The 16,605-nt window shown below is 39.6% G+C and overlaps 1 protein-coding gene across 7 annotated transcripts in view; it reads left to right on the top strand.

The window, feature by feature from the left end:
- The window catches only part of SLC44A5 (solute carrier family 44 member 5), a 440,515-nt gene that overhangs the window by 230,018 nt on the left and 193,892 nt on the right, over positions 1-16,605 (top strand). For 4 of the 7 annotated variants that reach the window (XM_062191562.1, XM_062191561.1, XM_062191556.1 and 1 more), the window contains one exon: positions 5,168-5,206. The exons of 2 other annotated variants lie outside the window; for them this stretch is intronic. In XM_062191562.1, coding sequence (XP_062047546.1) covers positions 5,168-5,206 — 39 coding nt within the window. The remainder of the gene's footprint in view (positions 1-5,167; positions 5,207-16,605) is intronic. One more of the 7 variants, XM_062191558.1, reaches the window with a different exon arrangement.

The raw sequence follows: 16,605 nt of genomic DNA, 5'->3' as shown, positions 1-16,605 counted from the left end.
TGTCCTGCTTCTCCAGCCCAACTCACCTCTCTCAGCCCCTTGCATGGTGTCCCTCAGCCCAATGGCCTTGATTTGGTTCCTCATAGCTGCCAGCTTTATTCCTATCAGAAGCTCCCTACCCATGCTTGCCCTTGGCCAAGACTGCTAACCATTTTGCAAAGTCTTACCTTTAAATTTCAGATTTAATGCTTTCTTCATACCTGGTACTTGCTTCTCCTTTATAGTACCTCTTATATCACAATTTCAGATAAATAATTATTGTTGAGCTAATTTGCTTAGGTCTTTCTCCCTTAGGATTACAAATAACTCCACGAAGACAGGGAGTTCATTTGTATAGTTTCATTATATAGTCCTTCTTTGTTTATATAGTTTCAGTACCCAACACAGTGTTTTATATCCAGTAGAAGATCAATAACTGCTTGCTAAATGAATGAATACATTCAGGAAGAAATAAAATAATGAGCTTTTGGACATGGCTATGCCCACCTTAGCTCTAACTAAGGTGTTTATAACCAACCTCTAAGCAGAAGTAGGCTTCCATCAGATCTTGGGCTTACAGATTATATATCTGTCCCACAGGGGCCAGTAAGTGGGGTGAAAGTGGAGGCCAGGACAGAGTGGGAAATGAAACTGGCTGCAGAGGCTGACTTTATAAGGCCAGACACCTTGCCTACTGCGGTATAATGGGTATGCCAAGAATGGGCATTTTGGGCAGGCAACAGCAACCAAAGGTGGTCCAATTTTGTTAGGGAGGGCACAACAGTGGTAAGTCTTGCCAGGAGAAGATTCTGGAAATCCAGACAAATAGCAACATCTTTGTTCTGAGCATTCTTTCCATTTTTAGATAAATTCAAGTTAGGGAGTTAGAGTCCCTAGAGCAAGATTCAGTCCTGGCATTGGCAGAAGTAAAGGAGCGCTTCAGGGCCAAAGCCTAGTTAATGAGCTCAATGGAGGAAAATGGAGCCTTGGGCAAACCCACTAAAGCAGAAGCCCAGACTCGCTTTCTGATGGGCCCCACACAGGGGTGGGAGCAAGCTGCTGGCAGTAACAGGAATCCTGGAGCAACTCAAAGGCTGAGTGAGTGCTTGGGCTCTTCTCTGGTGCCTGGAACTGAAGGGTGGATGGAAGTTAGGGTGATACTGAAAAATGCATTGCCTATTAGTTTAACTCCTGAATAGTCTATCTACTAGTTATGATATAATTAACTAGTCCTCTCTACTCTGGCTCTGTGGGAAGGGTCATGTACTTCAATTTCCAAACTGATTTCTTTTTGAATCAAAAGAAATTTTGTTACTGTAATAACAGTTTTATGCCCATCATAAAAAGTTAGAAAATACATTGAAGCAAAATTACACTAAATCAGCTTATTCTATTAATTCACCAATATAACCTTTATCATAGTACTTTCCAGATCTATAATATTTTGTATAAAAATGAGATTTTGTTTTACATGCTTTTTGCTACTTCCTTTTTTTTCTGTTAACAATGTCCACCTTTCCAGTTCAACAAATATTAACTTTATCTAATAGTCAAAAGTCCCTAGCTGTTCCAAAACACCCTTTTCAACATTCTGTACAAACAAGAACAAAACACAGGACCAGACTTTGCATCTGGTTGTTATGTCCCCTAAGTCTTCTCTAGTTAGCATGGTCCCCTTTACATCTGACGTTGATCTGTTGCCCTGCAGAATATCTCACTTTCTGGATTTGCCTGGTTCCTCTACAGGAGTATCTCTGAACATTTTGGACCAGACTACATCCTAGGGGTGCTGTATAACATCTGTTGCATCATATCAGGAGAAACATAATATCTGGTTAGTACATCATTAGTGGTCTGAACTTGACTATGAAACTAGGATCCTGGCCCTTTTTAATAAGATCCTAGGCTGACATAATAGGAATACAACCCTCACGCCAGTTTCCATCCTAGTTCCACTCATTACTTCTGCTTCCTTTACCTCCATTTCCAACCAATCCTAATCCCCTCAAGCACCTTCCAAGCCAGAAAGACAAAAGGGAATGAAGTGTGATGAAAGGCATAGCAATCAGACTGGAAAGTTCAAGTCTCCTGACTCCCTATCTGAAACTTCATTTACATTTACTGCACTAGATGTGACTAGGCAGGATGCAAATCCAGGAACTTATCTCATTCCAGATTTCAGTTTCCCAGGTGTTTGTAGTGTCAGAATAACTTGACTCTGGGGTATATACAGGATACAAAGCAGTATGCAAAAGATGTGAGTGTTCTTACAAATAGCTTTTGAAGAAGATACAAGCTTATACAGAAGCTAACTCAATGATCTTGTAAATTGATTACACAGGAAAATGAACTTTGATTTTTTAATTCATTCTGCAAAATATGAGGAGGAGTAAAAATCAATATAGTTATATAATGTTCATCTAGGAATACAGGGGATTAGCACATGTGTCCTGCTTTGTTGATTTGTTTTGTTTTATTTTTAATCGTGATAATGGACATCTTAGTTAAGTACTTTCCACACTCTGAATTTGGGCTTTCTCATCTGTGATGGAGATATGATGACACCATGTAGGGTTGTTGTGAGGAGTTTCACAAATGCAAAACATCTCCATTATAGTGAGTAACTACCATTCTCCTTCCCCTTCTCACCTGCCAGGGCCTAACTAAGTGATAACACTCCCTTCTGTACTTTTGATGCCTTCTTGGATTCTGGATGGGTCTGGACTGTTGGTCTGGAATGTACTAGTGTATGTATCTGGGAAGGCAGTGGACAATAGGAGTAAGAGGCTTGAGATAGAGGCTGACCACTGTTATTATACAAGATAGTGTTTTATTAGAAGTGTATGGTGTAAAAACTGTTGTGACATGTGACTTTTTAATATGATCACACATGTTATTTTTAATGCCAAATTTTATTTTTTTAAAAAATATATTTGGGATACTAAAAGTCAGTCTTGTAGTTTATGACCCATGAACAGGAATGAAAGTGGTTAGAATACGATTTGGAGATTTTATTCTGCCCCTTGGGCACCAAGCCTTGTACATACATGCTCTTATAATAAACTGGTAAGATAGAGCCATTTCTGCAGTATGGTTGTCTGTTTATTTGGCAGTAAGTCTGAAACCTGTTATGTTCTTTTAAATGGTCACTGTCCTGGTGAATGTGGACCAGCAGGTATCTTAAGATGTGTATATGTAAGGTCACATCCTGAAAACTTTATGAATGATTTTTATTTTGTGATCCATCTGAAACTACTAGAGGCTAGCAATTATGTTGTTTCTCAGTGGACCTGGAGCCACTCAGACCCCAGTTGAGTTCTAGATCCCCTACTAACTAGCAGTGTGACTCCAAATGATCAGATTTTAATATTCACATTGTCCTTGGAAACTTGTTTTTCCTTTTCAAAGAGAACAGGTTATTCCTAATGGCTGCACACTGCTTTTTAAAAGCTTTTATTCAGAGCCAGCATTGTAGTAAGTGGGTAAAGCCGCTCCTTGCAATGCCAGCATCCCATGTGAGTGACAGTTTGAATCCTGAGAGCTCCACTTCCAACCCAGCTCCCTGCTAATGTGCCTGAGAAAACAGTAGAAGATGAATCAAGTGCTTGAGCTCCTTACACCTAGGAGGGAGACCAGGATGGGAGCCAAGAGCTCAATCTGGGTCTCCCACATGAGTGGAAGAGACCCAAGAACTTGAGCTGTCACCTGTTGATTCCCCCAGTACACATTAATAGGACGCTGGATTGGAAGCAGAGCTGGACCTGAACCTAGACACTGCGATACAGGAGTCGATGTCCCATGTGACAGCTCAACAATTGTGCCAAACATCCACGCTAGAAAATTTATTATTCTAATAACTGCAATGGTTTTTCTGAATATTAAATGGGACTATGCAAATGAGTCTTTCCACCTAATGCATAGTAAGTGTTCAGTAATTAGTTACTATTTTAGTTATACTTAATATTATCCTTCCCAAGTGCATAGTTTACAAATGTTCGCTTTCTCTGGAATCTTTATCCCAACTCTAACTTTCAGTGATCTGCAACTCCTAGCTAAATTAATGAGAAGCAGCATGCTGAGACCAAGTGCTGTAATTTCTGTCCATTGGGTCTAGAATGAGGATTCTTTTCAGTAGCTTTAATTATTGGATTGGCAAGTCTGATCAAGCACCCAGCAACAAGATGTTCATAGAAAGTGTTAATGTTTTTGTTTAACATATGTGAAAGCTAAAGCCTTACTGTGCTATCATTGCTCCTTACACTATGGTACATCCTCCCTCTCCAAATAACCATAATTTGTACCTTACAAATTGAATGGATTACAGCCATAACTAGTAAATGGGGCCTTTTGTTAAAGCTCTAAAGGCCTCATATATGTGATAAATATGGGATTTCTGAATTTGAGTTACATCTCTTTTGCCTAGTCTACCTTGGCTATCTGCATGTAATTAAAAGTTTTCAGTGTATATTAAGTTTTCTTAACTACTATGTCTTCTAAGGTTAAAATTGAAGGTGAAGTTATACAAAATGCCTCATTTCTTAGGGATAAATTTTTGGGGTCTATACAATATCACCTGTGTCATACCACACAAGGGCAAAAACAAAAGCTGACAGCTATATTCCGCCCCCCAACAGCCTCTTATCTCCAGCTTCTTCATACAACTTCTAAAAAATATCTACTTAATATTAAGTGCTCACTATCAGTGGATTTGGGTATTGAATATGTATCTGTGGGTTCTGCATCAGTGAATTCAATCAGCCAATGGAAAATGTTCCATTATTCCTGACATGTGCTATACAGTTAGGCAACAATGGTTGCCTCTGCACTGTAGACTTTTTTTCTTGCCATATTCTCCAAACAATACAGTGTAACCTCTTCATTGTATTAGTTATTTTAAGTGATCTAAATATAATTAAAGTGCACAGAAAGATGCTCATTGGTCATATGTGAACACCACACCATTTTATAGGAGAAACATAAGGATACAGATTTTGAAATCCATAGGGGTTGTGGAATCAGTCCTCCATGAGACAACTGTGCTTGTCCAGCTAGTTCAACCAACCTTAAGTTAGTCTGTGTGTAAAGTCCAAGGACCAGGAGCTTTCCAGACAGGGAGAGACGGGTAGGGAGCTCCAGTGTGACTGATCCCTGCAAATAAAGATGTCTTGCCCTTTGTGCTTTTTCCTAGAAGAGCCACCAGACAGTCCCTTTGAGGAACAGGACTTTGGTAAGTCATAGACTGAGTGTTAAGAGCTAAATTAGTCTAAGAATCTTTCATGATAGTATATCCATAAAGAAATATATGATTTTTTCAGAATCTAGGAACATTTAAATATTTGGTTCATAAAGGATAATTGTGTACTGAGGGTTTTTGAATCCTTCTTTCAAGTGGCTTAATCACCCTCCTGAAGGGCTCCTTCCCTTTGGAGTTGAGAAAGAACCCTTCCTCCATACCCCAGGGAGAGCACCATGCAGTCCCTGACACTTTTACTACTATCCCAGGTCAGCACATACATCTTGTTTTCTTCCCATCCTTCCATCTCTGCATGTGACTTTGTCACATGTGAGTCTTGTGCAGATCTCTCCAACAAAGAGCTCCACTGTCAAGCTTTCATGCCACTATAAATATTTTACCCCATGGCATGTTTGTTTTGTAACACCTGTCTCTCTCCATCAATACCATATAGTTGCATCTTGCTACTTAGATTCTTTTCTGTAGACCAGCCTTGGACAGACAACTCTTGAAAGTGAGAATGGCAGAATCTTGAGATCTGCCCCATGCTTACTGAGTCAATCTACACTTTTACAAGATTCTCAAGTGATTCATATGCAAATGAAAATTTGAACAGCCCTGGCTTCAAGAATTTTCTTCCCTTGTATACTCTCATTGCCTCTGAGATGTACAAATAAGTAATTTTATGACTTCCAACATTACTGGGATGTGAAATCCTCAACTAAAAAGATTTACATGTGGTGAAAATGTAAAACATATGTAGCAATTTTGAAATAACTGTGATCCCCATGATGAAGTGATAGATATGTTAATTAACCTAACCTAATTTTTCTAGTATGTATAAATCAGAACACTACTTTATACCTCATAAATATATACAATTATTGGTCAATTATAATAAATTTATTTTAAAAATGGTAATCATATATGTTCTTTTCTGCATCTGTGCCCAAAGCACTTTTATTCACTTTTATGCAATTTAGTGTTGTCTACTTATATTATATTATTTGTTCTCACACTTTGATATCATTTTATAGTTTCAAAGTTCTTTCATATAGATTTTGTTACTTGATAGCGTATGATTTTGTAAGGTAGAAAAGTAGGTAAAAAGATCTTTTGTAGAGGCTATTTTGTAAATTTCCATCTATAATTTCCTAATCCTAGGGATTCAGATAAAGAGGTGAGAAGTATATCACCAGTTTTTTTTCCCTATCTTAGAAAAAATAGAAGTCAAGCCTTTGTGTGCCATCAGACGTCAGTGAATTATTATACCTCAAAATGTATCATGAATCAAAATAATGTTTTACTCTTCAGTATGAGCTGAGTTATGTTTTCAATCATAAACCTTGTCTTCTCAATTAAGATGAAGTAATTAAGCATAGATTAAAACCCTCATCTTTCTGACAAATTTTTTGAGATAAATGAGCCAAAGAAAAATAGGCACTCCACTTCTGATATAGAATAGTCTAAGGCAGTAAGCACCACTGAGTGCTGCTTCTACTTGGGTAGATGGGAGACATAAAAAGGGTGAAAGTACAACATAAGATATTGCCCTGAGATCCGGGCAACTGTTATTCTCCTAGAGCAGCTATAAACATGGGCGCTCACTGCTGAATCATGGCTGAGGAGGAACTGTTGGTTTTGTATCCAGTAAAGTGCATCTGTATTGGGGACAGGGTAGGGGGAGACACTCCCAAATTCTCAGTGTTACACCTAGGAGTTACAGGTGAATGAGTGAATGGATATTGTACTTTTTGGTGCCATTTATGTCTTTTCTTCTCGGTTCCTTTCACTCACTTCTTTTTAACAGCTTGGTGTTAAAGAAAACTTAACCAGGGTCAGGCAGTGTGGCACAGAAGGTTAAGCTGCCACCTAGGACACACCCACATCCCACATCAGAGTGCCAGTTCAAGCCCTGCATACTCTACTTCCATTCCAGTTTTCTGCTGCTGAGCCTGGGAAGCAACAGATAATGTTTCAAGTACTTGAATTCCTGCCACCCACATGGGAGACCCAGTTCCTGGCTCCTGGCTTCAGCTTGGCCCAGCTCTGGATATTTTGGCCATTTTTTTTAAGTTCATTTATTTGAAAGGCAGAGTTACAGAGAGGCAGAGACAGAGGCAGAGAAAGAGAGAGAGGTCTTCCATCCACTGGTTCACTCCCCAGTTGTCCGAAGCCTGGAGCCAGGAGCTTCCTCTGGTCTCCCACGGAGGTGCAGAGAGCTGGATCAGAAGTGGAGCAGCCAGGACTCAAACCAGTGCAAGTGGTAGCTTTACCCAATACACCACAGCCCCAGCCCCTAGTTTGGCCATTTGCGGGGTTGGGGGTGGGGGAGAGATTGATTTTGCCATCCACTGATTCACTCCTCAAAAGGCTGCAACAGCTACAGATGTACCATCCCAAAGTTAGGAGCCAGGAATTCCATCAGATCTTGCACATGAGTGACAAAGACCCAAGAAATTGGGCTATCCTCCTCTGCCTTCCCAGCAGGAAGCTGGATCAGAAGCAGAGCAACTGGGACTTGAACTGGCATGAGATGCCAGCTTCACAAGTGTTGGCTTAACTGCTGTGCCACAACACCAGCCCCAGCCATTTGTTTCTTGACTGTCTTCTTTCTATGATACCACATTCTCCTGATTTCTTTCTGTCTTTTGTTCTCCCCTGCTCAGTCTCTAACATATAGAGATTCAGTGTTGGAGAGCCCCATATGATGCATTTTCTCTTTCTAATGTTTCTAGGTAATGACATTTGGTCCCATAGTTCTAAATACCATAGTCAATGCTGTTAACTCCTAGATTAATATCTCTAGTCCTGATTGCCCTTTCTTGCTTCAGACTTGTTGATTCAACTTTACAACCCACCAGATCTGTTCTTGTGCCTGTCTTCCAGCCTCCAGTAAAGGTGTTTTTTTTTCCTCCATCTCCACTGCATGACTTCATTCAAGCCACTGTCCTTTCTCATTGCATACTACCATATCCTCTCAATTGGTTTAATGCTGCAGCTGTTGACCTACTCTTGTCCCTTCTCCATAGAGCAATCAAAGGAATTGTTTTTTAACTGTAATTTCTATTCTTGAAATCAAGTAGCGAACTGAGGAAGACCCTAATTGTTATTTAAAATTTCAATAAGGGCCAGTGCTGTTGCATAAGGGATTGAACTGCCCTCTGCAGCACTGGTATCCTATATGTTCATCAGCTGCTCCATTACCCATCTAGCTTCCTGATAATGTGCCTGGGAAAGCAGCAACGGATAGCCTAAGTACTTGGGACACTGCACCCATGTGGGAGACCTGGAAGAAGCTCCTGGCTCTTGAAAAAAAATGTTCAAAGCACAAATATTAATGATTTAATATTACTTCTTTCCTTAATCACACTATTTAGTTTACTAATTAAGTACGTTTTAATGTACTTAGTAGGTAAATATCAGGATAATAAAAACAAATATATAAGCCTAGTGGACAATTTACTGTTTTTGATATGGCTATTTTGACTCTCACAATTTGATTCTGATGCTTTGACCCAATTTAAATGAGTTATTTTGATTCTATTTCTAAATACCAATATTTAAATCAGATTTATGTTTATTTGAGTCAGCAAAAGTTTTTTTTTTTCCTTGTTGGAGGAAAATCTATCAATTAATATGATTTCTTAGTGACTTTTTGTAGACCAGCATTAAACAATTTCTGGCTTTATATTTTCTTATTCTACTAAACTTACTTTAGTTGAAATAAAAATTTTTCTGTGGAAATTTAAAAATAGATTTCATTGATTTTGTTTTATCTCCATTTTTTTTCACGGTCATTATTTCTCCCCAATTTAGTTTTTCAATCAAATTTTATAAGAAGAGGTGATTCTTCTACCAATTTTATCAATAAAAATATGAGAATTTTTAGCAAGTTTCAATTTTACTTTCTGTTCATAATTTTTCTAAAAGTTTAATTTCTTCCAAAATCAATTTTTACAGTTTCCAGAGTTGGTAATAGTTATATTATTCTTCAATCCATTGGAACATTTCTCAACCCATATCATAAAAGAAAAAAACTTCATTATATATGCTTTTAGCATTGTTGGTTTAATTTTGTCAAGACAACTCCTATGAAATCTGAGCATTACTTGGCTCATGTATTTTGTGTAAATGCCTCCAGTGTCAAAAATGCCAGGATTAAAATATTCTCCTATAATTTAATTGCCATCTTTTTTCCTTTCAATCAGTGTATCAGTGTTAGCTAGAGTTGTAACGATTGAAAATTATTGTTAAAAATAGGTTTAAGTCCTCATAAGAATTCCAGAAATTCTAGAGGGATCTTGAGGAGAATAAATGTAGATTCGTAGAGAATGATGCATTTCTTCTTTAGGCAAAACATGTTGTGTAAATTTCACTTCTAATTCACAGGGGAGCAGTTCTTTCCTTATATTGAAGCTTTTATTTCCTGTGGCAATCCAATCTTGTTTCCTGTCTTTCAGAGGATGAATTGCCTCCTGGCCCAAAATATTACAACCAGGTATTCTTCATTTGTGTGGACAAGAGCCTTTAGAAGGCTGAACTTGTAAGAAAACAGGGGCACAGGACAGAGGAAACATGATATAACTCACAGGCCGAATTTATTCAAAGAAAATAAACTCACAGAGGTCAACCAATTGCCAGCATGCACAAGACTGAACATGTGGCAAGGGACCCAGACCCCAGGGGCTGGGCTTCTGTATATCTTACATGGGCTAGTGGTGGGGGTGGGGACAGTAGGCAGAGGTGAAGTTCCCCATACAGGTTTTTCAAGTTTGGACCTCTGACTTCCAAACCTGGGGAAGATGCAGGGCATGGGGTGGGGAACAATAGGGTGTGAGAGAACTGGTCTCCTGAAAGAAGGCAAGGGTAGCAAGATGGCTGAGGCTGAAGTCCTTGTTCCATCAATCCTACCTCTGAATGTAGATAAGGAAGTAGGATTCTGGTTTCTTTCTGGCTGCTTCCTGCTGATATGGGGCATCGATGGGGGTGGGGTATCTATACTCTGGATCAGATTGATTGAAGGACCATCTTGTGTTATTCCTGCATGATTGCTTGAGTCATACATTCCTGTCAGGAATTTTGTGGTATGTTAATTATACATGGTAGGAATAGGAGCACTATGATTATGAAGATAAGAGGAGAAATTAGAAACATTGTTCGTGGTGGAAAAGATGGCTGAAATAAGGACAAGAGGGGAAATAGGAGAGCAAGAGTCCTGTCCAGCTGATATAGGAAATGACCCCTTAAAATCTATATGAAAATGTGGCCCCTTAAAGTTCCTCAGAAGCGCCATCTGGGATGCCACATATGCTACTGGAATTTGGGGTGCCATATGATATCACCATATGCTTATTAATAAATCCCCAATATTAATAAGCCTGAGAGGGTTCTTGCCTAACATTTAGAGAAGAATTCTAAATACTGGCATAAATAAACAAGGCAGCATGGTACATTTTAGGCTTTTATTTAGTGCAAAAGATGCATAGGAGAGTGAGAGCTTTATTAAGAGGGAGAGGTAAATCTGGGTTCATACCGAGCACCAGAAACCAGCCACATGGAGGAGCATCTAGGCCAGGAAGCCTAGGGCGGGTGGCCCAAAGGCAACGGACCCTGGAGGCGCAGGGCTATAGCAAGCCCCCTCCTGGCAAGAGGTCAGGGAAAAGAAGAGAGGGCCAGACACACCGTGTCCCAGGCTTTTAACCCACTTCCAAAGGGGAGTGGTTAATTAACCTGATTGGCTGGTGGGCACCTGGGTAGAGGCATGAATTCACACAGGGGCATGGTGAAGGTTTCAAGTAGGGGCTTGAGGACACACAGGGGCGTGGTGAAGGCGTGGTCTTCCAGCTCACAAACCTAATGTATTTTAACCTGTATGCCTGCCTACTTCACAGCTAGTGTGAAGACAGGTATATGCCTGAATGCTCCCATTTTGTTTAGTGTGTGCATGCTGGCAAGAAACTGTGGGATGGAGTTAGTTTTGCCTGCCTCTTGTCCTGGGCTCCCTCATTTCCTCCCTCTGCTTATAGAAACCCTGGCTGCTGTCAAGGGTTTGGGTGAGGACTGCACTGATTTCTTCAAGCTGAGTAGGGGTGAGGTAATGATATCCTCCTGCTTATTAATAATTTTCAATAATAATAACCCTAGGGGTTCTTGCCACTTATTCAGAGGAGAATCCTGACAACATGGAAAATTTTAAGGATTTTATTCAGTGAGAGGAATGCACAGGAAATTGAGGGCTTTATTTAGGGAAGAGAGGTCTAGAAGCTAAATTGGGTCCATACCAGACAGAGAGCAGGCCAGGAAAGAGCCATGTGGGGCAAGTATATAGCTATGAGCAGCTACAGGTAGTTTAGCACGGGTAGCAAAACAAAGGCAGAGAGCAGTCCAAGAGCCAAGTGGAGCAAGCAGGCAGGAAAGCAGAGAGCAGGCGGCCCAAAGGCCACGTGCCTGTGAGGCAACGAGGGAAGGGCCCACTGTGTTCCAAGCCTTTTATTTACTCCCAAAGAGGGAATGGTTACGTAGTCTGATTGACAGGTAGGTGTTCAGGTGGGGTCAGGTAAGGGCATGAGATCACACAGGGGGCCTGCTTTACAGCTCACAAATGTAATCAATTTCATTCTATCTGCCTGCCTACATCAGCAGGGACCCATGGTCAAGACAGGGTTTCAGCAGAAGGTAGCCTCTCAAGGGGGCAGCAGTACTATCTCGCAGAAACTGTCTCCATTCAGGTTTCATGTGCATGGACATCTAGAATTTCGCTGCTTCAAGTCTGGAGAAAATAGATCTAACAAACAGATTAAATATGCAGGGTCCATAAGAAAAGACAGATGGTTATCAGAGGACCTAGAAAAGGTGCTGCAAACCATGAGGGAGGTTTTCCATTGAGAGGCAAACAGAAACTGAAAGGAACAGTTTGATAATAATCAGGTGGGCATTAAGGCCTGGCCAGGTGTATGTGAGGTCCAGACCTGCCTATCTTTTCACATAGGGTGTTGGATGAGACATAAGGGAGGTGTGAACTTCCTTAGGGAAGACACCTTGATGATTCCCATTACCTAGCTGGCCTGGGAGGAAGACTGGCCTGAATAGAAGGTCAGTATAGAATGGGTAGGATGTCTAAAGGCAAATTTCCAGGTCTGCCTGCAATGTTACTGACCCTAGGCTGTCCCCTGATGGTGGTGGTTAGTTTGGAAGCTGGGTGGAGTAAAGAGCTTTATAGTATGGGGCCAACAGGGTCTGTAGTTCTGAGCCAGGAAGCCTTCAGTCCCCAGGGCAGTTCCGTCTTCACTGGCCTGGCTCTTGGCAGAGCTGACAGGGCTGTTCACAACAGCTGCTTTCCCAATTCCCTGACTCCTCATATAAAAAACATGTGCCATTTGGGGTGGACTGGCCTTGTTGGGTCTCCCTGATGGCAGATCACTGTGGAAAGCAGCCATTACTTGGTCTGCCATGTATCCTTACATTGCTGCTGCTGCCTAACTCACTCCTCTTTCTCTTGGTCTCTGTTAAAGTAGACCACAGCAGCCTTTAGGAATGTCAGCCAAGGAGGGTGCTCAACCCCATCCCTAATCTTTGGTGGCTTGAGCTAGAAGTCTGTGGTCACAGGCATTATGATAATATTCTTCCTGTGAGATAAGATGATGCCCATGAAGAAAGCTATGTTCTTCTAAGTAAGATCAAACAAATAGACCACCTTATCTAAACTGTATACAGATTTTGAAATAATTAGTAAGACTTTTTAACTATCCCTTAGTTTGGTTTGAAAAAGGGAGATTCTGCCTATTTACTGTGCCCATGGCAAAGTAAATCTAGCCATGAAATCATAATTTCTTTATATGTGGCCAGGCTATTATTACAGAAAACTGCTAGTCATCCCTTTTATAAGGTCTGAAAATCAAACTGTACATCCTGATTGAGAGTCCTTCAGAATAGAATCAGTTTTTCATCTTGAAGAGAATTGAGAAATGAGGGAACAAGTCAGGCTTCCTGGATTGCTTAATATCAAGTGAAAATTTAGTAAACAATTATAGCTGTCAAATAATTTATAAAACATTTACAAAAAGGTCCAATGCCTTCTATAAGTTTTAAGAGTATGTGTGGTAGGAAATATTTATTGACTGTCTAACACAAGCATAAGCAAATTAAAATAGAGCTTTAATATATTTTTCCATGTAGCTGATAACAACACAACAAGATCATTAGACTTTTGTAAGTTTTGGACATTTGTATCAGTTGCATTTTATATTATCATAATTTAAAATTTAGTACCACTTTACATCTTGAATATAATCCAAATAACCTAATTAGTCACTATCTCTACAAGATGAGAGATATATATCCTTTGACATTTCCAGGGGCCAAACTGGAAATATAAAAGTACATGAAATTTGGAACTTTGATTTTTTGAATGCTTGTCAAAGATGCTAAGAAGGCTTAAAATATCTGTCATAAATAGGATCCCTTAACATCATGACATAATGTAGACCAGACTTGAACATTGTTAAAAAGTGATGGGACTCAAATGCTTGCTTTAGAATTATATGTTCAAACAAAACAACACTTTTAATAAAAAAAAAAAACTTCAGCTGTTTTTAAATAATCGGAACTTAAGAAGATATAGAGGACGTAAAGATTACCTCAATAGGATACAAAATTGATGTCTCTTTAGTCTGTCACCAAAATGGGAACTTAAAACCAATTTACATTTAGCAATTACACCTAGATGACTTACTATGCTGATATTATTTTATATCTTTATCTGAATTAAGGTAAAAATTACATTTATATGGAATTCTACTCCTGTTTGTAAAAACTCTAGCTGAAACTCAGTGGCATAAGCCAGAGGTTGCAAAATCCACCTTAGGGGACTATGAAGGTACCAATTACCCATTGCTATTTCATTGGAAACCTGTGAAACCAAGTTGCAAAACAAGTTTGGCAACACAAAGCAATTTTTTTAAAGATAATGATCTAGATTCAAAAGAGAGAAATCCCTTTAAACCCAATGTTCAGTTACAGTTGAGCCAAATTCTCATGCATGAGATTGTTATTTACCAAAGACATCTCTTTAGATTGTAATTGAATTTTTTTTTTTTTACTGAATAAAACAGCTTAGGCCAATGATGTCTAGTCAACAGTCAGCTACTTGAGACTGTCTCTGAAAGAAACACATATTCAGGCAAGTGCAAAACAGGTCCGAAGGGTGACTGTGGGCCAGGGGACAATGTACCGAGGACAAGAAGTCCACTAGAGATTGCTCACCATTATGTTAGGTTTAATGACAACTAACTGAGCACCTAAAAGGAAACCCGTTGAAGTGAAATGGACACTATGAGAAACAATGACTTGATCAGCCCTTGTCTTGACTGTTGAGGAACAACTTACTATTTTATTCCTTTTAGTATTTTTTTTTGTTCTACTTAATACTATTGGTTGAACTCTGTAATTAATACACATTTATTCCTAGGTGTTTAAAATTAACAGAAAAGTGATCTTTGTTAAATATAAGAGTGGGAATAAGAGAGGGAGGAGATGTATAGGTCAGCACATGTTCACTCGGACTTACCGCCAATGGTAAAGCTAGAAATGTGCCAGGGGATTCCAATTCAGTCTTATCAAGGAGGCATGTATCAATGCCATCTCACTTGTTAAAGTGATAAGTTTAAGTACATAATTGATCAAAAAGATAGGGTAAGCATTGAAGAGATTTCATAAATAAGACCAGTGTCTGCGAATAATGAAGGATAGAATTAAAAGGGAGAGAATGATCCTGCAGGAGAAGCAGGATACACAGCAGACTCATAGAATGGAAAATGCCCTAAACAGCACTCTGGCCTCAGAATGAACCCTTGGGACATTCGGATCTGGCTGAAAGGCCCATGAGATTCTTGCAGGCATGGAAAGCCAAGACACCGTTGCAAAAACGACCTGAATGAAAGATCTTGATGAACAAGATCCCAGCAGAAAGAACGGGCAATCAAAGAAGGAGGCGCCTTTCTCTGAAGGGAGGAAGGAACCTCTACTTTGATATGGCCTTGACTAAATAAGTTCAGAGTTGGTGAACTCAAGAGGCTTCCTTAGCCTTGACAGCTCATGGCAAGAGCCTCAGGTGATTATTGACGTCATAAATAAGAATGTGAATTGTTAAATCAACAACAGGAGTAACTGTGCACCTGCTCCCCACGTTGGCTCTCTGTCCTCAATGTGTTTTACTATGAGAATTAATGGTAAAACTACTAGTGGAACTACTTTATATCTTGTGCGGTTATATGGGTGCAGTCTGTTGAAATCTTTGCTTAGTATATACTAAGTTGATCTTCTGTATATAAAGATAATTGAAAATGAATCTTGATGAAGAGTGGGATGGGAGAGGGAGTGGGAGATGGGATGGCTGTGGGTGGGAGGGAGATTATGGGGGAAAAAGCCACAACAATGCAAAAGTTGTACTTTGTAAATTTACGTTTATTAAATAAAAATACCAAAAAAATGGTAAAAAGAAACAAATCATTAACAATAATGGAAATCTTGAACTGAAGAATACAATGATAGAAGTGAAAAGTCAAAAGAGAGACTCAACAACAGACTCAATCATGTGGAAGAAAGCATCAGCAAAATTCAGACTAATCATTTGAAATTAGCCAATTAAGGGAATAAAATAAAGAGTGAAGAAAGCATAAAGGACATATGGGACAGTATAAAACAGCAAATTGGTTATAAAGCCTATGGTGGGGTTCAACTTTTCTCTTTTCTTCCTGGCTCACTACATGATTATTCCTCTGCCTTTGGTCCATTATTGATGTCCTCTGACCTCACCAGACACCCAGTGAATTTCCCCAATCTGTTATGGACTTCCATAACCATGAACTAAATTAAACTTTTTTCCTTTATAGATAACTGCAGCACTAACTGCTTTTGGTAAATTTTATGATGACAATCAAGAGCAAAGAGGAACAGAAGAGAAAGATTTGGAAAATTTTCAGAAATAAATGTCCAGAGAATGAATGAAGAAAAAGCAAATTCAGAACTGGAGAAACCTCTTACTAAAATATTAGTGCATGTAGATCAATCCATTTGCTAATTGTATTCAAGTATTTTATTATAGTAACCAAAAACTAATACTGAAAATTGGTAGAGGAATGAAGTTGCTACCCGTACCAGTTCTGAAGTTACAGGACTGGCAAGAATGAGTGGGACTTGCAGACCCCCAGCCAGTCTCTGTGTGAGTGCTCCAGAAATAGTAACTGCTGTACAGACCAGGTGCTTGCACAGTCCAGAGCAGGACTGGGCAAACCACGCTGGGGTCACAGCAATCCTGCCGGAGTCCTGACATGTGTCAGTCTTGGTGGTAATGAGCTATTCCCCAGGTGGCAAGGGAGCATGATGGTTGGGGA

This window comes from Lepus europaeus, chromosome 5 (genome assembly GCF_033115175.1).
Source record: "Lepus europaeus isolate LE1 chromosome 5, mLepTim1.pri, whole genome shotgun sequence".
NCBI lineage: Eukaryota > Metazoa > Chordata > Mammalia > Lagomorpha > Leporidae > Lepus > Lepus europaeus.
The sequence above is the reverse complement of the archived record's forward strand: the minus strand, read 5'-3'. Positions and strand labels throughout refer to the sequence as shown.